Consider the following 27824-nt stretch of genomic DNA (forward strand, 5'->3'; position numbering starts at 1 on the left):
AGGTATCTGCACCATGTGAAATAGGGCGTGTGATATCCCTCCAAACCCCCTGTAATTGGACCGTGGCTGAAAAGGAAATATGGGGGGGATGTCTGGGGGGGCAGGGGGTGCACAGGCTGTTTCGTCCTTGCAGACCTTCCCCCCTCCACCCCCTCCCCTTTTCTCTGCTGAGGAGGGAAAAGGGGATGTGCAGTAAAATGCCGTCTCTGGGACAGGTGCCAGCTCCCAGACAAAAGAAGTAAAATAGGCGGTAAAGAGGGAGGGGGTTGGGGAGGGGGGGGAAATTAATAGGCAACAAAAATAGGAATCGAAAATCTCCGAGAGGCTGGGCTGGCGAAAGGGCTGGTGCCCGAGCGGCCTTTTTGCTGAATATTTTCTGTGCGATGGGTGGGAAGGAGAAAGTTGCGGCACACTTTTTATTCCCGTCTCCTCTGCAGACGTTTGGGAGCGTGAAGGGAGGATGCCTTTTTTTATTTTTTTTTCCTTCCCCCCCCGCCCCCCCGCTTCTTCTTTTCCCTCCTTTCTGCTGAATTATTCATATTGTCAGTGGTGAAGCCAGGACTATTAGCATGCATCAGACATGCTGTTTGTCTGTTTGCTAACATTCTTCATTCAAGACTTGTTAACTACCAGACAAGCTTAACACGCTTCTCTTTTTTCCCCTCCTCTCCTCTTTCCCTCCGTCTCTCCCCCCTCGCTCCCTCCCTCGCTCCCTCCCCTCTCTTCTCCCTTCCCTTCTGCCTGCTTTGCTCCCTTCCCTTCGCCGCCGTCCCTGCCACCCCTCGCTCGCAGCCGCCCATTGTTGCCGGCGGGGCCGGTGCGGGCGCGGGGCGAGGCCGCCTCCCGGGCCTGCCCGGCCGCGCAGATGCGCCGCCTCGCCCGGAGCCTCCCGCCCGCCTTCCCGGGGACTGCGGAGCCGCCAGGGGAACACCCAGCGCCGCATCCATCGGCGGCTCGCGGGCCGCCGTCCCGCCCTGCCAGGGTAAGCTGCTCCCGCCGGAGCGCAGGGGATGCCAAGTGGGAAAATCAAGTTTCGGGAACTACGTGGGGATCGGCACATTGGCTCGCGTCTGCCTGATAATTTATGATTAACCAGGAGTGCGTTATCAGCCCGGCGAGGTCCAGGCTCATTCGGGAGGATCGCTTTGCTGCCTATTAAGGATGTGATAGACTAATATTTGCTATTGTTGCTGTTTTTTAGGTTCTCTTCTCCCTCTCTATCGAGTCTGCCCCTCCCTTCGCTAGCCTGTTTAAAACCAGCAAGCTTCATTTTCTTAGCAGACAAAGGTCGATCACAGCTTTTATTTCTGAATGCAAATGTTCTAGGACTTGTGCCAGTCCTGCCTTCATTGAGCACAATATAACTGCTTTCCTGAATGGCGCTTCCCCCTTCCCTTCTAAAAAATAAAAATAGATGGGAGCTTAAGAGAAGAAACAAAGTTGGACGGTGCAAGTTTTTTACATTTATTTAATATTTCAGTCTGTGTGAAGCATTATTAAGCATTCCTGTGCAGAGCAGCTGTAACGTAGCCACCAGCCAGTGCATGGAGTTTATTTGTAGGGACACATACGAGAGAAGGGACCTGGTGGCATTGCTCAACTCCTGGCTTTGCAGGTAACTATCTGGTGCTCTTCAATGATTGTATCTCATCACAATTACATTTCCTGATTTTCTTAGCGACGTGAATTTGAACGTAAATATTTTCATCATTCATGTTCAAGTTTTTTGATACCTGGAATTGTTAATGATTAGTTTCTAATTACCATTTTTATCATATATTTTAAAAATAATGTTTTTCAAGGCCTTTAAAGGTCCATAAGTGCCAAAAGTGTATTTTCTTTTTATCTTTTTACGTATGCGACCTGGCACATGCTCACGCACACTCCCACTCTCTTTCTCTTCGGGTGTTAATGAAGGAATTTATTTTAAGTAGAATACTTAAATATTAGAGTAATGCCATTTATAGACCAAAGTAGCATGTGGATAGAGATGTACTGAGTTAGGCGCAATTTGACAGATAGTTAAACACTTAGGATTTATTACTACTGTGAAATTGTAGACTTACAATAATAGGTATTTTCAGTTCTTTATATAGAGTAATCTATGTGGAAATTAAAGTATCTGAAAATAAATATATTTTAGGACACTTTATGAGGAAATTAGTTCTTTCATATGTATTTCTAAACCAAAATGCTTTTTCTGCACACTGGAAAAAATGGGAGGCTTGTGTAAAATATTGTAATCTTTTCCTGTTAATTTTATTTATGTCTAGGATTTAAAGTAAATAACAGACCAAATACAAATAAGTTCAGGGATTTTCTCGCAAAAAAAAACAAACAAAAAAACCCCAACTAAATAAAGCCCCCCCCCCCCAAAAAACCCAAAATAATTTGAAAATACCTAGTGACTTATATAAAAATAATTTTAAATTCAGGCCATTGACAGCATTATATCAAAACCATCTCCGTATTGGCATTGCATTAGAAGTGTTTTATGGCAACATAAACTGAAATACAACTCATAACTTTAAGTAGTAAAGCAGTATTTATTGGCTGATCATGCTCAAAGTAACTAGAGAATATTTTAGTGAACTGTGTAGATTAAGAAAGGAATTTAGGAGCATATGGCTTGGTGATAGCTAAAATTAATTTCTTCAAAGTAGTTTTTAGAGGCCTGTAGCAGCTACACGGTACAATGCAAATAAAATGTTAGTTGAGGGCTCACAAACTGCTGAACACTCCTCACTGAGACATTTCAGAGTACTCAGCAGTATTGCTCCTAGTGATGCTATTTATCTAAAGAAGGTTTCTTTTTTATCCTTAGGTTGTAATACTTGGGGGCTGCTTTGTTGATGAGGACTAGCTTAAAGGAATATAAAATTGTTTCTCACATATTAGTTCATTAATTTGTGGAAGCTTGCTAGAAATTAACTCTGCAAGTAAAAGAAGCAGAATTGCCTGGTTTATTTCATAGTGAGGGTTTCTATAAGTGTGCTGATCATAGCAGTGTATAAAGATCACGTGCATGTTAATTGAAGAGGGATTAAAATCTGTTCATTAGATTGGCAATTTCCAGGGTTTAAATCTAAAATTATTTTTAGTCTGTAACTTGAAATATAACTGCTGATAGAACTATTCAGCCCCTCAGATGAATGTCTTCAGAAATTATGCATGTGAGCTGGAGCATTTACATTTTGAAAGTGTTTTGTGTTGGAGTGCCAAGATTCTCGTACAAAATGTTTGGTGCATGTAATGAAAAATGAAAAGCATAGACAATACTTTGCTTAATTAAAAGATTTATTTTATAGCTGGCTAGGATGAAGTTTGGCATATTTTCAGATAATAATTGCAAAGTTTTGCATATTTTCAGGTAATAATTGAGTGGAACTGTATTAAAATAATCTATGATAGAGCAAGCTGAGGGCAAACTGATGAGCGTTTCTCCCTCATCTCAATCCTCAAAATGCAATTTTGTCCTCCGAAAGGAAATTTAAGGAGTTGCTGGTAAATGAACTATCTCTTGTTAACTTCCCACCTATCTTGGCTGAAAATCTGGCTTTTACCTACTGGTGTGGAGAGCGAGAGGAACACAAGGGTAAGGTCCATGTGCTCTAGGCCTGAGAGGCTGCGGAGTGCTGGGCAGAGCTGAGCTCCGTGCGTGGCACAGCAGTGATCCCACAGAAACAGGATCTGCAGGCAGGCAGGCAGGCTACCATGGGATCCTCACTGCCAGAGATAGCAACTGGGCCATCTGGCTAAACTTTTTCAAATTAATTGTAATTTTGTCCAGATGAACGTTGCCAGGTTTGGATCAGGTTAAGAAAGATTTTATTGTGGGTAAAGGAGAGGGAAAAGGGAGGAGGAGGTGGAGAGGAGAAAGGGAAAGAGAATGGAGCGGGAGTTAGCTCTTCTAGATGTGAGTGCAGTCCGGGCTTCTCGCCTTTGTTGAATATGTGAGATGAGTAGGACTGTGAGGCTGGATTGTATTTTGTGTGGCTCTATGGGTACAGCACTGTCTTCTCATAGTGCATGCCAAGTATTCATAAACCTTCGGTAGCAGCTAAGGAGGAATAAAAGGAGTGGAAGGAATGCCTTTTCTCATCCAGTTTTCTTTAGGAAAAAAAAAACCCTGATTTTTTTTTTTGGGGGGGGGGGGGATGTAATTCACATTCACTCAGTGCTTCATCAGCTCCCCGGTGAGCAGAATGGGTTCTGTGCTGCACTCGGCCTCTATCCATGTGCCACATGTTCCATAAACCTTGGCAGGGCCTTGGTGCTCAGAGTCTGCCATGCATATGGGTGCTCAGGGCAGGGGCAGGCCCGTGATGGTGACACCTTCCCTCAGTAAAATGGAAATGTGCTCTAATTAGGCATTTTTCCTGCTAACTGCATCAGTCCCTCGCAGCTTGAAGCAGGTGCCGGTAATCAGCCCTCCCTCCTCCCCCTGCAGTGGTGGTGCTTGTGCAGGTCTGAGATGCACAACAAAGCCACGCTGCCACAGTTCTAATGCTGGTTTATGGTGCCTGTACCTGTCTGAGAAGGGGGGAAAAATAATTTAAAAATATGATTGCATGTGTTTTGTTCCTCAAATAAGACACAGTGTGGAGCGTGTTCCTTCGTAGCTGCCTGCGTGTTCGTGCAGTGTGTGCTTGCCCAGCGCGTTTGATTGTCGCAGAGATAAGTGTTCATTTATTCAGTGTGTGTGCAGCTAGACTCACGTTTGCAGCCAGAAGACAAAAAGTTGGAATCCCTGTAGCCAGCACAATAGGCGTTCCCCAGCAGTGATCCCAGTAGATAGCAAATGGACGGGTAGGTGTTTGGAAGTGCACACGCACTTCTGCAAGTCCTGAGTTTATCTGCTGTAAACTGTACTGGGCTGTGCAGATCTGTGCTTGTTTATGCCATCTGACTCCATACCTGAGCCACAATACATTGAATTCTGTTGAACTGAGTTTGATGGCCTTTGGAGCAATCCCCCTTCACCAGATATTCACTAACATAGTCTGTGTGCACATTTGTGGAATCACTAATGATTCTGGCCTGTAACTTCTCACTAGAGAACAAACCAGCCCGTGATTCTCTTAGCAATGGTGCAGAAGTCTGTCCACAGGTATTCTTCTGCACTCACAGAGGATATTTTAAATCTCCAGTTCTAGAAGGGTTTTATTTAAATTTGAGTTATGATCTCCAAAATAGAATGTAATTCTGTTCAAGACACCTTCATTTGTAGAGGGATATGTAGGAATAAAATGCTCAGGATCAGGCCTTTTGCAGCCTGTCTTTTTAAAAAAATATACCATCAAATATGAGATCTCATAATTTTGAGTTGCCCTTTATAAAAACTGTCTTTTTTCACAGATTAGTGTTACCATTTATTTAGTAGTTGTATACTCCTCGTTCTTGCATACGTTTGAAATTTGCTGTTCTGTACCTCTGGAAACAAAGGATCTGATCCAAAGGCCTCTGAAGGCGACAGGGTTTTTTCACTGACTTCAAATGGGATTTGAATTAAGACTATATACATAATAGTTTCAAATAAAGATCTGACTGCTACAGTGGTTTTCAGGGTCTTCCACATAACTTTTCAAAACTCTCATAAAAATTGTCTAGGCATGATGCTCCAAAATACACATCTAAGCATGAATCCTGTTTTGTTGTTTTGCTTTAAAAAAAAAGGGAGGGGGGGGGGGTGGTGCTCCAAAGAGCTTTATCTCACTGGTGCTCCAAATGAGTGTTCTATGAATAAAAAAGAGGGAATGCTGGGTCAATATTTGGTATGTAGCTGATGCATTACCTTATGCATTCTTTATTTAAATTAGGGCAGCCTTTTTGGAAGGAGTCTATAGATCTGAGATGGCAATGTACTGCCTATTTATTTTTACACACGTAAATTTAAATTAACCTCAACCGTCGTATCCTGTTATCTGCCAAGGAAAACATTTAGCTCCTGTCCAATCTGTGTGGAGTTTCAAAGTGATTTGCTCTTTTCAAACTTGTTAAAGCGCAAATAGAAAAGTAAATTGCTTTGCATACCGATCGAACATTTCGCAAAGGGGAGGGAAGAGGAGCTATGGAAAAACGAATTTACTATTATAATAACCAATATACCTTTATCAAATATTAATTAAGTCATCATTTTCTACAGCCCTTGATTGATTGCATTTGAATTGCTGACTGATATTTTGCCATACTTTAAATCTGAAGGACACTTAGCATGTTGCCCATTTATTCAGATACCTTCACACAGATATGTTTGCTGTGGCATTCATTCAGCTCCTGAAGTTCTTTTGTCAATGTAAGCAGACATTTCCAGAGGAGAGGCCAGCTACAATTTCAATAATAAAAGAGTTCACATGGTTTTATAACTACAGAGGCAAATATTTTTGGAGTGCCAAATTAGAAAGAATAGTACTATTTAGGCTGGTGTTGTTTTCTTTTTTTTTCTCTGATTTTTTTCCTCATTTTACGTAGTTCAAAAGTAGAAAAATATCCTGCAAACAGGAGCTAGAAGACAAGGAGCAGCACCATCGAGTCTATTTATTTTAACGCTGGGGGGACAGGCCGCTGAGCTGAGTAGCTTAGGGGAATATGTGAGAGCAGAGCGTTTTTGTTTTTCACAGCCCTGCTAGGCCAAGGTGTTTTACACTGAAGTTAATTCCTCAGAGAGAGGAGTCAGTTTAAGGGGCCTGTAAAAGTGATCACCAAATGCTGGTTTTTTCACACAAGTTAGGTTATTATTTCTGAAGCACTGCTCACAGTGACTGGTCTCATGGAATTGCAGTGGCATAGGTGATCGAGGAGGGGCTGTTCTGTGGGAGAGTTCATTTGCATTTTCATCTGCAGTGTGTAATAACGATAAAGCAGCCACAAATATTGACAGTGTCTCAGATGGACAGTTGTTTCAGTTCAGGCAGTTCTGTGTTGGTGAACACGAAGCTTTGACATGGACTTCTAAATGCATTGGCAATCTTTTCAGAGCTGCTTCTGCTTTTTATTGGAATGTAGTCTGCAAAAGGCTAGGAAGGCTGTTTTGTTGCATCCAAGAGATTTTGATCGCTGTATTTGTTTTGCTACCCAAACACAAAGAGCTCTGGTATATTTACTTCTACATTTGTATATACAGCAAGTATCATTTTCAAAAGATTTTCCTCTTTGATAAATCTTTCTTTATTTTCTTCTTTTTTATGTATATATTTATTTTTCTCTCTGGTTGCAGACTTTTTTTTTTTTTTTAAGAAAGGAGAGTTCTCATGATCGTTTTGTTACCTTTGGCGGATAAGATGTATTGTCTGATTTGTCTATAGGAAACAAAATAGTATATCCAGTCCTGAGTCAGTGGAAAGTCTCCCACAGATATCAGAGGGTTTTGGATTGTGCTTGCAAACCCAAGTAACACTAATTTAAAAAACCTGATGCAGGAAGCCTGAACTCGAATGACTCTTAAAGTGCATTTAAAGAATGCTACATTCTGCACAACCTTCAGACCTGGGCAGTGAGCTTTTGTACCTTCTTGCTTTACCCAGTTTAACCCAAGGAGTGTCAGAATCCTGCTTTCTGCCTTTAAGGGACACTGCCTCAGTATTCTTCCTAATCCAGCATGCATTTATGAATTACAGGGTGCATGGAAGGAATTGATCACATCCCAAAATGGATGGAAACTCTGTCACAGGCCCAAAGGACGTGCAATTTTGCTGCAGGGGTTCATTGTGAGGTTTAGTTTTGGTTTTAAAGTACTGTGACATATAGGGGTTTTTTGATTACTTAGTTATTATGTGAATAAATAATTAACATTTTAAAATTTATTTTTATTAGTAACCATTTTATAAAAAACAGTTTTTCAACTCGATCTGTTATGAAGATAGCTAGTTACCAGTTTTTAATTGAAGGTTATACCTTTCTCATTCTATAATTATTATAGAAGGAGGAATTAACATGATCACATGGAAATTTTGTTTCTTAAATGGAGATTTACATTGATGGATTGAAGGTTTAAGGTGCAGATTTACATTTAAATTACATATTACATGACATTTACATTTTAAATTATACTAAAACAATTATTTCTACTGTCTTATTGGTACCTTTGAATGCCTCTATAAAATTATTTCATTTAAAGTATAACCTACGTTACCATGTATATGTCTCCTGTATGAGATCTGAGTATTTTTTGTATAAGTGCGCTCCTATTTGGTGTAAATAAAAGTGAAGTGGGAAGTACAGATTCACATGTATGCATTTAAGATGCTATTTAGCACTTTACTTAGAGTAGTGATTACTTCTCTATAATACAAAAGATTTTTGGGGGTGGTATTTAACAGCATAAAAATGGTATCTATCTGGTGCTTGCATTTTGTTTTCCCCAAAATGCTTTCAGGAATCAAAGCTCAGCAGTGTTGCTTAAGAGAAGATAAAGGATTTTTATCTAATTAATTAATTAGTTAAAATCTATTAAGGAATAGATGGCTGCAGGTGCAGCCATCTGGGAACAAGGTGGCCTGGAGTCTTGAGGAGTGGGCTGAGTTGGGACAGGAAAGCCAACTGGAAGGTGGTTGTGAGTGTTGTAAGGAGCAGGCTAGAGTGGAAGTCAGTGAACATAGAAGAAGTGTCATTTTCTAAGGAGACCTTCATGTTTGTGGAGGGTGCCACACACGTGTGTGTGTCCTTGCTGTGCAGGTCCCTTTGCTCCAGGACACTGTGGGCCATGTCTTGCAATCGGTTTTATCAAGTTGGAAGGAACTTAAAGTATGAGCATAATTCTCTTCCCAAAATAGATTTCTTTACAGTGTCAGCTGGATATGGCTGGTTTGCACCCATATAAGGTTCTGGGCTGGACATAGAAGCACTAAAATTCCATTATTGTTGAAATAATTGCTGAAAGCTTTTTGACTTTTGATGCCCGCTGAGCTGAATACGCCGAGAGTCCACACAGGCCTGGTGGTGGGTTGGATTTCACCTGGAAAAGGGGTGTGAGTGCACCTGTATCCAGTTCATGAATTTTGTAACTTTTCTTGTTCAGTATGTTCCTCCTGAGATACAATCTAACCTAAAACATTAAATGGAAGAGCAATTGAAGATTCAGCAGGAAGTGCTAACAAGCCCTCCTGAACATTAATCTGTGAGAAACTGGGCCTACGCCTTAACTGTGTCTATTAGTTTTAAGGTTGCAAGTAGTGGAAGAACAAATAGAAAAATCTTACAATTCAATTAACACCAGGAGATCAAGCTGAAAAAACCACTTTGCCAGTGCCCTTGCAGCCTCAGTTCCAGCTCTGTATGAGCATTTCTGTAGAGTGCTCAGGACAAAAAAGTTTCCTCAGGTGATCAGTAGCTGTTGGGTGGGTCTGCTTCTAATGGCAATTAAAAAAAATAAAGCCGCTCTTCACAGAGTGAATTTCAGCTTCGTGCTGATGGCTGTTTCAAGGCCTACATAAAGTTTAAGCCCCACTCAAATCACTTCAGATAGCCCCCAGCTTTTTTCTGTCTTTTGTATACCATGAGCTACTACTGTAGAAGCCACTGGAAGAAATAATGGATACAAAGAACAATTAACACTTCTGGGACTGCAGATTATTTTGAACACAGACTTTATTTGGTCATTCTTCTATCTTTTCTTATAATATCCTTTAATTTGTAAAATATGAATCTAGACATGCTATTGTCCAGAAATTTGGCCTTGTTGAATTGGGAATTGTGATGCCATTGTTTGGAAAAGTGAGTGAGAAGTTGGGAGATTCTTTTTCACTCAGCCTTGGGTATAAGAGTAAGAGCCTCTTCAAGTTTCCTCCTCTTTCCGTGCCTCAGCACCTCCCCTTGTAATTTGGGGATAAATCTGATGTTGCCCATGAGATTTCTGATGTGAGAAACAGTTGATGTCTGAGTAAAGCACGTACAGCCAGCACACGGCACAGAACCCTGCTCTGGGAAGGGAGGGTTGCTCAGAATGCAGAGCCTGCAGAATTTGAGGGGTCCAGTGCTGCCCTTGCACAAGGGGCATCTCGTAGTCTACATCTGGGCTGTAGCTGCTGTTCTAGGCCTTGACTGCCTTTGAATGGAGGCTTTTTCTCATAGCATTGGGAGGCCTTGCCTCCCAAAATTCACTAGTATTCCTTACCAAAGTGGAAAGGTTGTGTATTGCTTGCCATGAGGTTTCTTTCATCACCACTGTCTTGTAAATTCATCTCTCTGTTTTATGCATTGATAAATAATAGGAGAGACTAACACACTCAGCATCTGCATCAATATACCTGAAGTCAAAGTCCAGGTCAGATCTGAACAGCTTGGGAGAAGGATGCTGTGAAATTGCCTGGTCTCTTATCCTTCAAGTTAAGGATTCTGCTGTGCAAGTAATTAAAATCTGATATGTTGATAGCATTTTAAGGTTATATGGGGAGGTTAGGTAGATCATTGCATAAAAAAATTTAAAAAAACCAAACCAGCAATCTCCCAAACCTTTAGAGACTACTAAACAATGACCATGAAAACTAGAACTTACAAATCATAACACTTTATGTGCTCCCTGCAGAACAGAAAGCTGGGAGGCAACTTTTAAAAATAAAGACATAAGCATATTTTACTTGTTTTGTTTGCTGGATTTTTTTTTCTCTCTGACAATTCTATTCTTTTTATCCTACTGCTTGCCTAAATGTAATTGAGTTTAGGATTCCTTTCTTTTTGCAGCAGCCTCTACTCTGTTTGCACTAGGAGCTTGGCTTCTGGAGCCAGGAGTCAGGTTTGTCCACAGTGGCACTGCAGTGGCTGGAGCAGCAGATGTCTGGGTCACTCTGTGTCCACTGTCCCTTCCCCAAGAGCGTGGCCACCCTGCAGTGCCCCAGACACACACGGGGTGCTCAGTGAGGAGCAGCTGAATGCACAGAGCCACACTGGTTCCACCGTGTGGACAGCTCCAGCAGGCCAGGGCGTTTCAGAAACACTGGAAAAGCTGTTTGGGTGTAGTTTTCCCCGGCATTTTTAATAAATGTGCTGTGAAAACCAAATCCTGCATGTGCTTATGCATAGGACTGACCTGTGCACCCACATGTAGTCCTGGACTGGGACTCTCTGTGTCCTCTTTCCGTGTTGTCTCTGCCTCTCCAGCACATCCCCTCTCCCCTCATCCCCAGCTGCTTGGTGCTGACAACTGGCAAACCAGTGCTTTGAACCAAAGGTAGGAATACAGGAGTCCTGCAGCCAGACTTCTCTGAAATGTTTCCTAGTATTCCTGTGCCCAGTTTGGCAGCTTTATGATCTGATTATTAATGGCTCTGAAAATCTTCGGGTGAGTGCTGCTGGGCCCCTAAGGTGTGGTGCTGGTGTTTATTTTGGTGTCTCCAAAACAACTCCAGTTGGCTCAGGAGTGCTATTGTTAGCTAGTGGTCCTGGACTCTCATTTCCACTCCCAGCCCAGCTGCATATGGATGTCCTGGGCACCAGGGGTGTGTAAGCTGGCCGGGGCAGGCAGCTCCCCTCCCTTGTTTGCAGCATCAGTTGAGATCAAATGGGAAAAAGTAATGTGATAAACAGAAAAAGAGAAGGTGTAGGTGTTCCAGTCTGGACTGTGGAGTTGGGCAGGGTTGGTAGCTATCTACATGAAGTGAGTGCTCTGGGCATTTTTCATGCTCTTTGCACGAGACTTCCAAACTTCTGTGTTTGATTTTTTGGGTTTTTCTTTCTTCACCCTTTAGGTCAATTGACATCCAGTCTTTCCAACATTCCTGGCAGGCAAAGCTGTGTTTGCAGGCATTGTTTTGCTCGTGCACCTCCTGTGTGGTGGGTGCCTGCCTTGGACTGATATGCAGCTCAGAGGAAGGCAGAAGAAGCTCCCTGTTGTCCTCAGTGAAAGGTGTGCTCAAAGGGATGAGCAGGTTTCAGCAGCCTGAAGCACAGGCCTGGGAGCTCCTGGTGCCACAGCCACTGACATGGTTTCAGTGCGCTTTTTGAGAAACAGGTGTGTCAATTGCTGCAGGAGTTCATTGTCAGAGATAATTAGAGTTGCAAGTACGTGAGAGATCTTAGTTAGGAAGAAAATCAATGGTAAAACAATGTTTCAATCTATAGCCTTAGTAAGTCATTTACTTTTGAAATCTAGTTGTGCTCAGAGGTGAAACCATTTCCATTCAGGTTTTGTTGAATCACAGTATTAGAGTCGTAAGTCAGTGTTGGGAAGATTTTGTTTTGTTTGTGTAAGAAGCCCTTCCAGTAAGTCCTCAAACTCCTCACAGCTGTTTTCTTTGTGTCTGATTTTAAAAAGTGGCATTTTTTACAAGATACATTTGAATTTTATTTTGCAATCAGTAAAAGGCTCCTCTTTAGCATGGAATATACACATTGCAGACTATTTACCTGGAAGCCAATTTTTTTTTTTTTTTTTTTTGAGCATATATATTTTATGAATAAGTTACTAGTATCACCTATTCTTATTGTAGATATACTGCTGTAAATAATGTGATGACTTGTACCTCTGTAGGAGTTTTGCAGTGGCTAACACCATGAGACATTAAACCTCTCCCTAAAATACTTGAAAGAAAAGAAATAACATAAAAAATTTTCTTTGAGAAACAGAGACAGAGAAAAAAAAAATAAGGACAGCTGGGTGAAACATGTTTCTGTTGATTTGAGAATTCATGTTTTATTTTGTCTAGCAATCAATATGCATTTTTTTATTTTTAGAAAATAAAAATACATCATCTGATTTCCAATTTGAAAAAAATAGAAGACCTATGTTTCCATATTCCACACGGTTTCATTTTGCACTCTGATTTTAATTTTGAGTTCATGTGTCCTGTTTTCAATACCAACATCAGTGTTGAAATCCACTGCCTTTGTAAATGTTTCTTTTAAAAGGAGAAAGATGCTGATTTCAGTTCAGATACGTAAAGCAACAGCCGTGACTCCGGGGCTGCTCCTGGTGGAGGAAGAAGCATGGTAGCTTCTGGAATGGCAGCATCAGACCCTGAGTAGTTTTCTCTGCAGTAGCCCTGTGCTGGGCAGGCTCATCCTCAACAGCACATGATGCTCTCCCATTTGCTGTACCTCTGTTTTAATTTGTCTCATCTGTGGCACAGCCTCCTCTAAAGAACTCGAGCTTCAGATGAAAATGTAGTTCCCAGGCAGAAAGGAACTGCAGTAAAAGTAGTTGTACTACTAGTTTGTCCTATGATTAATAGCAAGACTTGCTTAGAAGTTAGTCTTTGATTTCCTGTTTAATTGTAGCCCTAAGTGAAATGGGTTTTTGATTTATAGAAAATGCAAAATTAGGTACAGAAAGTTTTAAATTACAGTAACAGTAAAAAATTTCCCACAATAATCATCCCATATTGTTTCAATTCAAAAGAGCCAGGGCTTGATTTGTGTGGGAAAGAATCCATAGCAGCCAAGTTCCACATTTGAAACTGGGGAGAGGGGAGGATCAATTACCCTCTTTTGTGAGTATAAAAATATGCCTGAACTTCACTATGTAATACTTTTATCATATATTCCCTCTTTGGAAGGGTGTGTGTTGATTAATTAATTTAGAATAGCTCTTTTCTTACATGGATACCCTGTGTAAAAGCAAGTAGAAAAATTGTGTTCAAACATACGAGAACATCAGTTAAAAAAGCAAAAGCTTTAGGAACAGCAGTGGCTTGTAATTATGATGGAAAACTGATCTATTCTGTTTTATAATATTTGCATTATGCAGAATGGTTCTATAAACTGTGAAAGCTCTAACATAGTTCAATAACAGTAGCTTTAATAATAGTAGTTTAATTCCTAAGCTACTTTTTGGAAGTTCTGCATGGCTGATCTCACTTTTGCCGCGCTATATTTGCGTTTACTTTTTCTTTCATTAGAGTGCAATGCCTATGTGTGTTTGCAGCACTAATGCTAGATGTTGAGATTCTGGGTAGTTAAAATATATTCAGTATCATTGGAGCTATTCTGGAGTAAATTACTTTGCTTTAATGGATGAGACCAAATTCTGCTCTATTTACAGGGATAAATGCTGAAAAACACTGATCTGACCCATGCAAGTTTGCATGCGAGTTCCTGAGAATAGGAGTTTGGTCCCTATAGATTTGTTTTTTTTGTTTACCACCACACACTTTAAAATAATTCTGAAAATAATAATGCAGTTGTTATCCTGTTGGCCAGCTTGGTGGTTTTTAAAATCCTGCTTCACAGTCTCCCCTCACATAGTTTTATTTGGAGCACACTGAGTTTACAGTTTGAATGTAAAGTGCTGCTTCTATTCCATTTGATTTGGCATGACTGAGACGTAAAATCTAAACATAAAGCATAGTATTGATCCATTTATAAGCATTTTCAAATTGTACTGCACTTCTTGGATAATTTATTGTTGTAGGATTTTAAAGTCAGGTGAGCTCTGCATTTGTGCTATAGCCTGACAGTTTAATCAAGATACAAATTTAGGAACAAATCAGCACTGTCTTTTATACAGTGCCTCTAAATCCAGGGTAATTTGTACCAGACCTCGGTAACAGGAAAGGATCGCCGTTTCATGCTACCAATACCAGTGGGTGTTGCTCCCCAGCTGCATCTTATAAGAGAAGATGCAAGAGAAATTAAAGGATCCCCACATGCATTTTTCTGTAATGTACCTTTTGCAGAGTACGAGGCTGATGGAAAATTCCCTTGAATCCAGTGTGCAAGCCAGCTGTAAATAGTGCCATATGTTCTGCACGCTGTAACTCCTACCTTTTGAGAGCACTGGGCAGTTTTTAAGTCAGCTTTCTTTACTTTGTAGTTTTGGAACGTTTTAAAAAACATAAGCGCTTGTACTCTGCAAACTCAGAACAGGGAGGGGAGAGCTCAAGTGCTGCTGGTGCCTACCCTGGCTGCCTGAGGACTCTCCCAGAGGCCTGTTTCGGGGAGCTCTGCTGTGCCAGGACGTCCCTTGCAGCCTGAGCTCGTCCCTGCACGCTCAGCTCCAGCGTATCCGAGCTATAGGCTGAGGCTGTGTGCACTGGCAGCACAGATGGAGTGTGCTCTCATTAGGACTGTTTGTTGCCTGTTGGAACACACAGCATATTTCTACCGTGGCATCAACAGTTTCTAAGAACTGAGGTCAAAATAAACAGGTTGCAGTTGGATTCAGGAACAGTCTGGGAAACAACTTAAAATTCCCTGCTTAGGCATAACCATATTCCTAGATAGGTGGGTAAAAAGGCATTCTCATAGCAAGGGCTCATCTGAATTGATGCAGTGTGGAGCTGCAGAGGCACAGCCAGTAAATTTTCTACAGATATTGGCACAGATATTGGTAAAATTGACCTTCTTTTAAATAAATGAGCAAATTTAAGCCCAGCATTCCTGCACTGTTTCTCCTGGTCTTTGTAATGCTTGAGCAAAGGGAAAGTGATGTCCTGGTGCCCGTTTGGAAGGTGCCTGTTCCCGCCAGGCCTCAGCCTCCTGTGCAGGCGCGGGCGTTGCCGAAGGCCCTGGCGTGCGCAGGCTCTGCGCAGGAGCAGAGCTGGGGCGCTGGCAGACAACCTCTGGCAAGCCTCCTGGAAGCTGCTTGGAGTTGCTGCTGCCCCTAACTCCCCACCCCACCCTTTTCCCTGGGGATTAGTGCTTCCTCAGCAGAACCCGCACCTGAGCTGCCTCATTGTAAACCCACAGGTCCTGCTCTGGCCCTTGGAAGGGCATCGCTGGCTGCGGAGCTGCTGCAGCACGCCCGAGGTCTGAGCCCGTGGATTCAACATGGAGCCCTCATCTCCAGCAGCCACTGGAGCCCATGGATTCGACATGGAGAGCCCTCATCTCCAGCAGCCAGCTGGAGCAGACCACTGGGAAAAGGGAGTTTGGTGTGTGACAGTGAGATTCACCAGTGCCTCTTCCACAGCTGGTAAGTATTCACAGGATCAGCCCATACACACACTCACGGTCCAGGTGACAGCCTGGCCCCACAGGCATGAGGGAGTTTTAGCCAGCGATATCAGTGAATGCAGGGTTTCATTTGTAGTGTTTAAAAAGCCTGCAAAATTTTGTGAAACAGGACAAATACTTGTGATGATTTTGGCGTGAGTAGAGATGTAAATAGATTTGCTTCCTGACAGAATCAATAACAGTCACTTGTAAGGGTTTACTCATATTAACCTGGTCACAGTTCATTTGCATCCAAAGGAACTATCCTGTTTGTTGAGCTGCAAACACACAAAGGCTCAGCAATCTGCTAGATTTTAGAAAATGTTCTCATGAGTTTAGTTAGAAAATGTTCTCATGGGATTTGGGGTTTTTTGGGCAGGGTGGGTTAAATCTAACTCTAGTTTCAGTGGTTAAAATTTTTTTAAAAGTAATTTTTTTCCTTTTCAGAAATGAAACATTATTGAGCTGTATGGTATGCATAACAGTAAATGGCTAATCCAGATATGTGTAGTGGAGTAGCAAAAAGAGGTGTCAAAAGAATTACGAAAATTTTGAAGACTGATGTGGAAAGATGTGTATAATTCTCTAAAAGAAAGAGTAAAAAAGAAAGCCTTCCCATATTCTTTGTTGCTATTCTTACTTCCCATGGCATGAGGCATTCAGTGGTCTGTACTACAACCACATAATAATACTATCATCCCTTACTTTTCCACAGTGACAGGGAAGCAGCACTCCTAGAATACCTTGTTTATAGGATGATCTTACTGTCTCCGCGAGGTTTTCTTGGTTCTTGCTGCTGTTCTCCATATGCTTCTCCACAGAGTTTGTGTGTAACAATGTGCCTTTCCATCCTTGACCCTGGCAGGTCTTGTGCAGCCTCGTTCATCCTGACCCACCACCTCTTCCCTGCTCACAGACAGCTGCTGAGTCTCAAGCTCTTCACTGACTGTGAATGCAGTTGGGAACACTCTCCTCCCCCCCACTTTTAAGTTGGCTCTCAAAGCCCATCGCAGATGGTCTGTACCTCATACATAATAAAGATTTTTTTTTTTTTTTATTCTGAGGCGGGTTTGTGTGAATGTGAGAGGCAGACAGTCTGGCAAGCTTAGACCTGTGTTTTTATATTTTTTTTCTAAGTGAGCCTTGAGGGATTTGTTTGCCATAATTTGAAACCCCTTAATAGCTTATGGAGCTCAGTAATATCTTGGTTCCAGAGGCTGGAACCTGATTTGTCCATTTGATATTTTCTAAGGGGAAGTTATACTCCTTGGCAAAATGGAGTTAGGGCCCAGCTGGACAAGACAAAGAAATTAAGCAGAAGCATTCCAGGAGCTAAAGCAGTTGCTTTAGGCAGGTGGTCTTCTAATAAGAGTATGGTAGGTTTGTGCTCACTGTGTGTGTGAGTGTTTTGGGGTCACCTATTACAGCTGTGTATTTCTAACTACTTGTAAGACTTTTTTCAGTGAGTTCCCTCTGTCCTATTTTCAGACTTGAGCAGCAAGGTGTGTGTACCAAAATGTCCCCAGGACCTCATGTAGGAGCCTAAGGAGCATTTTCAAATGTCACATAATTTGGGTTCTAGGTAGCTCAACACCGCTGCTTCTTAGTTCCTTTGTGTATGTTTGTATTGGTGCTGTTATGCTCAGCATTCCAGCAGCCATAAAAACAGGTCCATGTGTGAAAATCTGCTTCATGGGCCAGGCTGCCAGTGGGTTCTGGGTTTCTGTTCTGCATGGAAGCTGCTATAGGGCCCTTCCTGATCTCTGCACTATGCTTTGGGAGCTGAAAATGTAGAACTTATGCGGGAGGAAAGTGATGGAAGTACATTTATGCCAGCAGTTTCAGCAGTGGTTTTGACCTCAGTGAGAAAAGATATGTCAAGGTGAGATATAGAATTGTATGTTTTAAAAGATAAGGGGAAAATGTCCTAAACTAAATTGGATTTTGTTCATGTTGAGGAAAAAATTAACAGGTGTTTCACCCCTCTGTTGTGCATGTTAAATGCTGTGTGTGTATGTGTGCGTGCTGTTACTCACTATATAGAACAATAAAGTCCAAAACCAACCTGTGAGCTGCAGAGTATTTGCTGAAATACTTTGGGGTTCAACTATCTGAAGCTCTTGGCTCTTAGAGGGGAAGAAGTCCCATGGGTGTCAGATAAGACACTTTTCCAGGGCCTGAAGGGTGTCAAGAGTAAGGGTCTCTGAGAAGTGAACAGAACAAACCTTTTGAGAAGAGATGAGCTCCAGAGAACATTCCAGTTAGGCAGCAGTGGTCAGCAGCACAGGGCAGTCATAGGCTCATCCTTCAGAGTGGAAGGACCTGATCTAGTCCAGCCTCCTGCTCAAAGCTTGGCCAGCTGAGAACAGGTGGTTTGAGGTTTTGTTCAGTTAGGTCATGAAAGCCTCCAAGTATAGATTCTGCACAGCCTCTGTGCAGCCCCTTCCACTGCTTGCCTGACTTCATGGCAGAAAGGTTTTCCATTGTTTCTAACCTGAACATTTTGTATTTCAGATTCTGTTTGTTGTCCCTTGTTCTCCCACCACACCCCACTGTGAATAACCTGGCTCTGGCTTCTTCTAGCCTCCTGTTGGGTGTGGAGGGGCTGTCACCAAAGCCTACTCAGGTCCCTTACCCCTTCTCACAGAGCTGATGGTCGTTGTGGAAGTCCCTGTCATTCTGCCTCCACTGCAGTATTGCTCAGCAGGCTGAGGGCTGGCACAGGAGCCTCTCAGGACAGTGCTGGGGCTGACCCATGCTGTCCCATGGGATGCTGGCACCAGGACAGGCAGAGTGGCTCCCTGTGAGCTGCATCACTCCTGTCCAGCCCCTTTAAGGGGTGTGGATGTTTTTGCTGACCATCTGCTGGAAGCAATGCCAGGAGCTGATGCTGTTGGCTGGCCTTGGCCTTCACAGCAGATTCCTGGGTTAACAGTGTGGTGTTACTAATTTCAGGTATTAATATAGAAAAATATTAGCTTGGATTCGAAAATCATGTCATAGTTTGAATGCTAGAAGATGTTAAAGCACTGTAGAGTTTCTTTGCAGAGTGGTTTTTGAGCTGCTGAGATACAGGTTTTAAGCATACAACACAACAGTTAGAGATGTATTTAGTCTTAAAAATCGTTAGGTGTCATGTAATTGCATAACTGCAGAACCCAAGGCTTTAAGAACAATACTGAGTATCATGAAATTGATTTGATTTCAAAATAAAGCAACATCAATAAGATCAAGAGTCTGCTGCTTTTGTAAAGCAAATGTTCATCTAAGAGGGGTTTTTTCAAATAGTGAACCATGTCTGTAAAGTTCTGAAATGATAGCTGCTATTATGCGCTCATCTGCTTGGCACAGTAATTTAGGTATAGAATAATGCTGTGAGACACGTGTTTAGAAGTATGGATTGAAATTAATCACCCTGCCCCTACAGAAATTGCTTGATGAGTCCAACAGCATATGTGTTGCTACAGAAAGCTGTGAGTTAGTGTATTGTACTTGGGTACAGTTACATTTAGTATTTCATATGTTTTATTAAGCATAAATACAAAAATACATTCAATTTTATTAAAGCTACAGAGTGGAGTTATTTACATATTTTTCCAGTGTGGGACAAGCATTTTTAGAGGTAAAACTTGCACAGTAATAACCCCAAAGATGGAATTGTCAAGCAGCTCAAATACTGCTCAAGGAGTCTTTGAGGTGTCTGCAAGCATTGTGTGAGCAGGGCAGGAGGAATTCCTGCCTCTGTGAGGTGTGGTTCACCCGGGCCAGCCTGGCACATCCACAGTGGGTCCCTCGTGGAGCACCAGTGTGCTGAGATGAGCTGTGTGGGGGAGGCCCTTGGCTGCTGAGAGAGAGTGATAATTCTGCATCCACTCATGAGTTTTGTCTTAGATTTAAGCTTGCAATGTTAATTCCATCTCCGGCTTCCTGGGCATAGGACACAGTTGTCCTGAGGAAGTCTCCAGTGTGAGTTTACAGCCTGTGCAATTGCCAAGTGAGGTGCCCCCTCAGCCTGTACCTTGGTTACTCTGCCTGCCAGAAAACCTTGGTGATAAATATTCCACAAGATGCTTGAGAGGCCGTGATTCACTGGGTCGGGTTTGCTCTGTTACTTTGTGAGGTGGAAGTGGAGGAGCAGGCGCGGCTCCTTCCCGCAGCACTGAAATGCACACGGTGAGCACTCAAAGCACTGCTCACTGCTTCCCAGTGCAGGGAGATGCTCTGCTTCCCCAGCCTGTGCAGGGAGCAGCTGGAGAGCTGCTGCTTTTCCTGGTGGCACAGTGCAGTGTCCCAACAAAGGGCACTGCTCCATGCACTGTGGAGCTTATGGATTGAGAGAGAGAAGCAGCGAGCAGAATCCTTGTCTGGGGCATTGTTTGACAATCACCACCCTTGTGAACTTAAAATGTGTGCACAAAATATGTCTTGTTCTTCCCTGCTTACAACTTCAACATATGACCCAGTTCAAAAAATGGTTGTTTTTGCAAAACTCTGACTTCTGTACCCTCAGTGGTCTATGTACCTCTTTGTGTGTTCAAGATTAAATGCAGTGTGCAGGCAGCCTTTCTCTTAGAGCTGGTATTGATATCCTGTCCCAGAGTTACAAAAGCAGAGAAAAGAAAACCCTTACAGACGTCTACATATTTGCCTGTTTCTGGGTGGTGAAAGTTGTTATTTTTATTATTTTTGCAGCATATCAGCCTGGATGTAGTCACCCTGTCAGGAGTGTAAAATTTACAGCAGAAATTATTTAATGCTGGAAAAGCTCTTACTCATCTGAACCATCATTCAAAATGCACAGTGAAAGTCGCCAAGCAGAAGTTTTCCATCCCACTGTCTGCAGGACTCCTGCAGGTCTTCTGATGCTTAAGGTAAGATTAAAAATAAAGAAAAAATAACATAGTTGCAAAGTAGAAGCTGGTGCAAAGCGTGGAGGTATAATTCTAGGGCAGAGAGGATCCTCTTTGCGCATTGACCCTTGTCTGTAGGAGCAATGGCATTGTTAGAAAATTTCAGTGCAATATTTGTTTAAATAATCAAAGCAGAAAGAACAATAAGCCCAAGTTTACTACCAGAATTACATATATATTAATGTATATATGTATATATAAATATATATATGTATATATAAAGAAATTGCTTAGTTTTTTTAAAAAAGGGGTGTATTACGTTTTCTTTAGTCTTTTGAAAATATGTGTCAGAGTACAGAAGTGTTTAACTATGAAAAATAAGTGTTAGTGTAAGCAGGGAAAGTAGGAACCACTGAGTAGGACAATGTATTTTGTTTTGCTTAGCTCCTGAGAAATAGCTGCAATATAGAAATAGCTGCATAACCTGTGTACAGGTTATGCCATTGTTTGTCCTTAGTGCTTTTGGTTTATGTCCTGTAGTAGTGTCCATTACATTCAGTGAATTAAACTCTTCCAGTGTATTTCCTTATTTCTCTGTCAATGTTGTACAGGCAGCTGGGTTGTCATCAGGATCCCTTCTCCATGACTGTAGTCATAGGATTTTATATAAAGAGCATTTTCCAGAGGTTATCAGTATGTTCTCTTATGCATGACATTTTTTCTCTGGTTTGTTTTAGGTTATATATATAACTAAAAGACATCCCAGAAACTTTGTTTTCTAAATGTGTGTTGGGCACAGTTGTTAATGTTGCAGGTGTTCACATTCAGGGCAATATAAAATGCTGCTTATGACAAATGAAAAATAATGGAATGCTCACTCTATAGCCCTAGGAGTTTGGCTTGGGCCTACAAACAGACATTATTTTCCATTTGTTTGTAGACAGATAAGTTTATAATTAAGACAGTAATGGGCATAAGCATTCTTGCAAGCATCAAAGAGAATATTTGTGGTAGAACGCACAGTAATAAGGGTGGGGGAATCAACAGCATGCAGATCCATTTGTTTATTTATTTATTGGATCTGGTTATCCCCTATCCTCCCATCAGCTGTGCCTCTGCAATAAAGGCAAAGCATTCCTATTTTCTCTCATTGCTATCACTCCAAATGCTGTAGATAAGAAAGATAGCTGGACACAAGTACCACACTGTGCACCCCAGAACACCAGAGGTATTAATGAACACAGGCAAAGACTTGTGTAACCATTACATCAGTGTCCTATTTCTGGAAATGACTACTGTAAATTACCATTTGGCTGAGGAATCCATCGTGCTGATCTGGAGCCTGCATGGCCCAACTGTGGATTACATCAAGCACATGAAAAAGCTGCCCAGGAATCCTGGCACAGAATGAGATTATTTTGTTTTGCATAGGAAACCTGTGTGTTCATGCATACATGTATATAATAAATATGTAAAGTGGTTTGGGTTGCTTGTGTCTGAGGGCAGAGCCCTGTATGGGATAGATCTTTTAACTTCAGGGGTTGTACATCTTTTATGTCAGCTTTGAGGCAGTTGAGATGAGCTGAAATGTCAGTCTTGGGGAGTCACTGGTGTGGGAGAGTTGCCACAACAGTTTCTCTGAGAGCCCTTAGAGAATCTATGATTTGATTGCTCTCACAGCTTGGTCCAAACCAGCTTGTGTTTACTGGCTGTGAAGCCCATCTATGTCTGCATCACCTGGAGACAGCAGTTTGGGGCTGTGTATCTGATGAAAAGGTACTTGGGGGTCAGGAGTTTTGAGGCCTTTAATAATTATTATCTAGAGGGATGACTTCTATTGAGGAAATGTTACCAGTTTGATGATTTTTGTCATGGTTTATGTCATTAGTTAGTGCCAGCAGTGTTAAAAAGCTGAGATTTGTGTGTCCATATATTTTATTCTGAATTTAAAACACAAATATCTCGTCATAAGAATCTTCTTTTTAAAAATGGAGAGAGAAAAAAATATCAGTCTGGTTAAGAGGTGGTTGTTCTTACTAAGAAAACAGTGAGTTATTACTGCTACCTCTGATGTATCTATGTCTAGTAATACATGTATCTCTTTAGGACTAGACCTCAGAATAAATTGCAACATCAGAAACTAAATTAAAATCTTCTAAACCTTGATCCTCATGTATTTTTAAGGAAGTGGTCTATTCCAAGAGCTCTAATGTATGAAGTCTTGTTAAGATTAAAGTCTCTGGAGGCTGAAGTTCATTTTTTGAGGAAGAAGCCAGGTTAACAATAAAATCAGGTAATGCCAAATGATATTGTCACAAATAATTAAAATAAATTTGTATTCAGAACATCATCAGTGTATACAATAAATAATAGCTGAGAGGAAAGGCTGACCCCATGCTTGTGAAATGGCTTGAAAGTTAATTTGGATGTGTTCAGGTGAAGAAAGATGTTTGCTTGTGTGGTATTTTTTTTCCACTCAGCTGCAGTTTTCTTTGTAATTCCACAAGAAATGGAATAATTTGGGCTTGTCAGACCCACCTGTGAAAAGCAGATGCCCTTGTACACAACTGATCTTCACTCAGCTGGTGAGCAATGAATACAGAGAATGGACAGTGCAGTTGCTCCAATATTAAATTGCTCGTGTGAGCCTTTCAAGCTGCATTTCTTTCCAGCCCACAGGAAATGACTGATAATCCTTTTTTCTTTTTTTTTTTCCCCAGAGAAGGAATGTGCTACAGTAGAAATACAGTGTGTAACATAAAGATTAATACATGTCCTTAAGTTAGATAATTGCAAAGGTGTTGACTTTCTCCAACTAAAATGAGGGTAGTGAAACAAGGGAAGTTAATTGTGGGAGAGCCTAGTTGCCTCTTACTGTCACTGTTATCTGTTCCTTAGAATAGATAACAAAGTTCCTTAAAACTTAAAATATTAGGGGTGAACTTTCAGTGCTGAGTGTGTTATTCAGATTTGCTGCCATAGGCAAGTTCAGTCATAACAGTTTGCTTTTCCTGAGCAGAGGGCAGCCTTTCCTTTGGCATCTTTTAAATTTTGAGAACTTTGTGCTTTAACTATAACCTTTTTCTTCTCTAAAGAAAATCTTCATTTGTGCAGTCAGCTGGCTGATTCAATCTGCAGCTGAAAAATGATCACAAGATGAGTGTGTGTTCAGTCCTGTTCCTGATGGGTTTTAAAAAGCACCGACAGCTTTAGTTAAACACAGCAGTGGTGTTCAGTATGTGGCTCTTTGTCTCTGTACAGGATTCCTGTGCAGGAGGTCCTGTGAGAAAAAGCTCTATCAGCCATTGGAAAGAAAAGAAATTTTATTTTAAGATTTTAAGGAACAAAAAGATCTCGCAAGAAATAGCATAAGAGGATGCTTAAACTCTCTGGGTAACCAGGAGAAAGGTAGAACAGGATTAATGTTAATGTAAAGTATTTTGGGCAAGGCATGATCTTTCTGAAAGATTTTGGTATAAGTCATGTTCTTAATTTTTCTTAAATATCATCTTTTTTTTAATTACCATACAGGTTACCAAGTACTTTCGTAGTCTTATATTATTTTTCAATTATTTTCCAATTTCAACTATTTCCAATAACTTGCTTGTAGTAGTGATCAGTTAAAGCAAATTTTTAAATAAACAATGATTAGCATATGTGAATTCTTATCCCTGGAAGCTCTGTACCCAACAAAAGCAAAATGTGAGATAGATATACATCAAATAAGTTGATATTCCTTTATTTAAAGCACCCAGAAGCATCATTTCTCTGTAGGTGATGAAATGAGATGGGTGGCTTTCCCTACCTACTTGACAGACCTGCTCTGGATGGAAGGGGCTTTTCTGGCAATGCCTGTGTCCTCATCAGGTGTGGTGAGTGCCACTCCTGGGCATCCCATGGCCAGCAGGTTGAAGTCCCAGGAGATAACCCCCACACCCACCTTGCTTGGAACCAGTGCCTGTTAAACTGGCTGGGAAAAGGTGCTGCTTTTAACAGGACAATTTCAGGACACCTCTGGTCTCTAATTTTTCCTTTACATTGAACCACAGGATCACAGAACCATGAAAGGGGTTGGGTTGGAAGGGACCTTAAAGCCCATCCAGTTCTGCTCCCTGCCATGGGCAGGGGCACCTTTCATTATCTCAGATTGCTCCAAGCCCTGTCCAGCCTGGCCTTGGGCACTTCCAGGGATGGGGCAGCCACAGCTTCTCTGGGCAACCTGTGCCAGGGCCTCACCAACCTCATAGGGAAGAATTTCTTCCCAATATCCCATCTCACTCTGCCCTTTATCAGTGTGAAGCCATTCCCCCTTTTCCTGTCACTTCTCTCTCTTCCCATCCTGAGATGGGGTACATTGGCTTTTAAGAAACCCAGTTCAGTTGCTGAGTAAAACCCCAGCAGTTCTGAGGTCATTGTCTCACTTGTCTCACATTTTCAAAGACTTCAGGCACTTCCAGCCCGGTGTGTCTGTCAGGGGATTGTAGCAATTCTTGAGACAGGTAACAGAATAGGAAGAGGTGGAATGCTAAAGGAAGATATTGGAGCCCTTTTGCAGGTATATCTGGTGTTCTTTGATTAAACCTAGGCTTGTGATACTCCGGACATAATTCTTATATTGTGTTGAAGGTTTTTAATTTTTTTCTTTTTTTATGGGAGGGAACTGCTTCTGCTCTGTGAAAACACCAGAGTGCACACTGTTGTTGAAAAGTGAGTTTTAAGGATATGTTGTTTTCAGTGTGAATGTGGAGCTGTTGATCACAGGCACACAGACTGCCTGAAATTCACAAGTTCATGCAACACTACTACAAATACTCCTTCTAGGATAGTAGTTTAAAGAACGTGCACTCTATCTTTCTCCCATTTCCAGATTTGTTTAGCAGCCTGACATGATCAGTCAATACCATGTGACCACTCAGCTGTGTTTGGAAGAGCTTCACAAATCACAGGCACATTTAGGGCTCCTGAGCTGGTTGATGTAATCAGGACATGCATCTATAAAACTGCTTTCATACAGCCTGGATTCAAGCAATTACCTGGCCTCTCTGCTTTTTTTATTTTTTTTAATTTCAGTATTATTGAACAAGGAAATAGCGTGTCCACAAGATTCAGATTTAGTAAACTGGCTACAATAAACAATCATTTAAAAAAGACATGAAAGACTAAAGAATTTTAAGTGTGTGTAGATTTAATTGTAATGACTGTGCCATGTATTATTTTCAGACTCTGGAATGAGGCACAGGGACTGACAGAACTTGCTCTGAGCATTCCCTGGATTAAAAATTCTTGCTGTTTGTATTCTGTCATGAAATGGTTGGCATCCCAACAGTCGTGACAAGTGTGTATGTTGGCAAGGAATTAAAAATGGTGGTGCCTCTGAAGTTTAGCAGGAGGTTTCCTGCTCGGGGATGGCAGGCAGTTGTAGCTGTTACAAATGCCATTCCCTTGTCTGCATTGCAGCTCATTTCTGAAACAAAGCAAGCTTGGGAACATGTTCCACTTTGTAATAGGAACTGCTACATTTGGTTTTCTTTGAGTCTTCTCTGACACTGGAGTCTTCATGCGCCCGCTTCTCTTTTTTTTCTTTTTGTTTTGTTAATAAATCAAATCTGACTACAATATCTCTCTGCCTCTAAACCACAGTAAGGGCTGCTTGAAAAAGTGTGAGCCTCCCAAATTTTTTACCCTCAAGAGGAAATAACTGATTTTTTTGTTTGTCTTTGATCCAGTCTCATCAATGCAATTTTCCTTCTTCAAACAATTGAGCCTGCAGTTCATTATAGTGCAAGACCGGAACCCTTCTATTACCTTATTTTTAGCAACAATTAAATTGAGCCTTAAAATTGAATTTGCAAAAAGAAAGGCCTGTGCCAGTCCCAAATCTTAGAACTCAGCTCTTAAAAAATGAATGTCAGCACTTTACTCTCCTGGGTGTGTCACTTGGTGGTGTGGCTTGGTGGTGTTTGTGGCCAAATGAAGCGTACAGTGACCCCGCAAATCAGTTTCAATTCTGACATCCTCATTTTCAGAATTTTCACTTGCTCTGATAAAGCACTTTCAACAAGTTTTTACTTCTTTGAAGTGTAGCCCTGTTGTGCTGGTGTCCATGAGCTGTGGGTGTGGCAGCCCACTGGACCCACCTGGATGTGCCACCTGTCCTGGGAATCCTTTCTGGCCTCCTCCAGCCCTGAGCTGAGGGTGCAGAATAAGGGAGCACCAGGATGCCCCAGGCAGGTGCATCTGTGCTGGAGACTCACTGGAGCTTCTCAGCCTGGGACAGGGAGGAGCTCCCACCTTCCAAGCCCCCTCCTAGCATCAGGGACAAGGGGTGCTCTGCTCCTGTGGGGTTGAGCATCTTCCCAGAGCACAGCCTCTGACTATTTACCAGAGCTTATGCATGTGATTAAAACATAACTTCCCTTCAGCTTATGGACCTTAAAGCTCTTAGAGGCATGAACTAATGGAGAGACAGGTTGTGTCTGCTGTGGAGTCAAGGAGCTGTGATGCTCCTTGAGAGAGAAGTTGTTCTGCCAGGTGATCAATTAGGGACAAGCACTGCCTCCAGAGTTTTTCAAGCAAGAATGTTTATCTGCAGTTGGGACTGACTGACACCATCACTTCTTCGAAGGACACTTACCATTAGAGAATGTTGTAGTTTTCCTAAAGATGGCTGTTAGAAGTCTAGGAAAAGAACTTTGCTACTTGGGCAGGACGGAGGTGAGGAGATTTGGAAGTGTCTGCCAAACATGTGAGAGCAAGCTCCTGTCACAGTGACTGTGGGAGCCCAACTGGAACTTAGGAAGAGGAGCATAGTCTGAAATACTGGATATTGTACTGTTGTACCCGACTGAGATATCCACATGTTATGGGTAATAAAGCTCTCTGAATAATGAAGTTTGCTGTAAAATGTGGAGCCCTCATGTTATTTACCTAGCATGGTGTGCATGGAAGCGTGGTTACCATCAGGTGGGCTGAGAGATCCACAAAGAGAAAAAAATCTGATTAATGGCACCTAGAAGAGGGCAGAGTAACCCCCTGCAAGGAACCAGAGCCCTCAGAATGTGAGACTGCTGGACCAAGATTTTGGGCCCATGTGGAAGAGCTGTGTCTGTG

The 27824-nt window shown here is 41.9% G+C and overlaps 1 protein-coding gene across 1 annotated transcript in view; it reads left to right on the forward strand.

Moving 5' to 3' along the window:
- LOC143694004 (uncharacterized) overlaps positions 1–27824 on the forward strand; it is a 190175-nt gene that overhangs the window by 98942 nt on the left and 63409 nt on the right. Inside the window, exons 4-5 of the mRNA XM_077177961.1 lie at positions 15619–15844; positions 20557–20735. Of these exons, the coding sequence (XP_077034076.1) occupies positions 15619–15844; positions 20557–20575 (245 nt within the window). The 3' untranslated portion in view covers positions 20576–20735. The remainder of the gene's footprint in view (positions 1–15618; positions 15845–20556; positions 20736–27824) is intronic.

The sequence above is a fragment of the Agelaius phoeniceus genome, chromosome 5 (assembly GCF_051311805.1).
Source record: "Agelaius phoeniceus isolate bAgePho1 chromosome 5, bAgePho1.hap1, whole genome shotgun sequence".
Lineage (NCBI taxonomy): Eukaryota > Metazoa > Chordata > Aves > Passeriformes > Icteridae > Agelaius > Agelaius phoeniceus.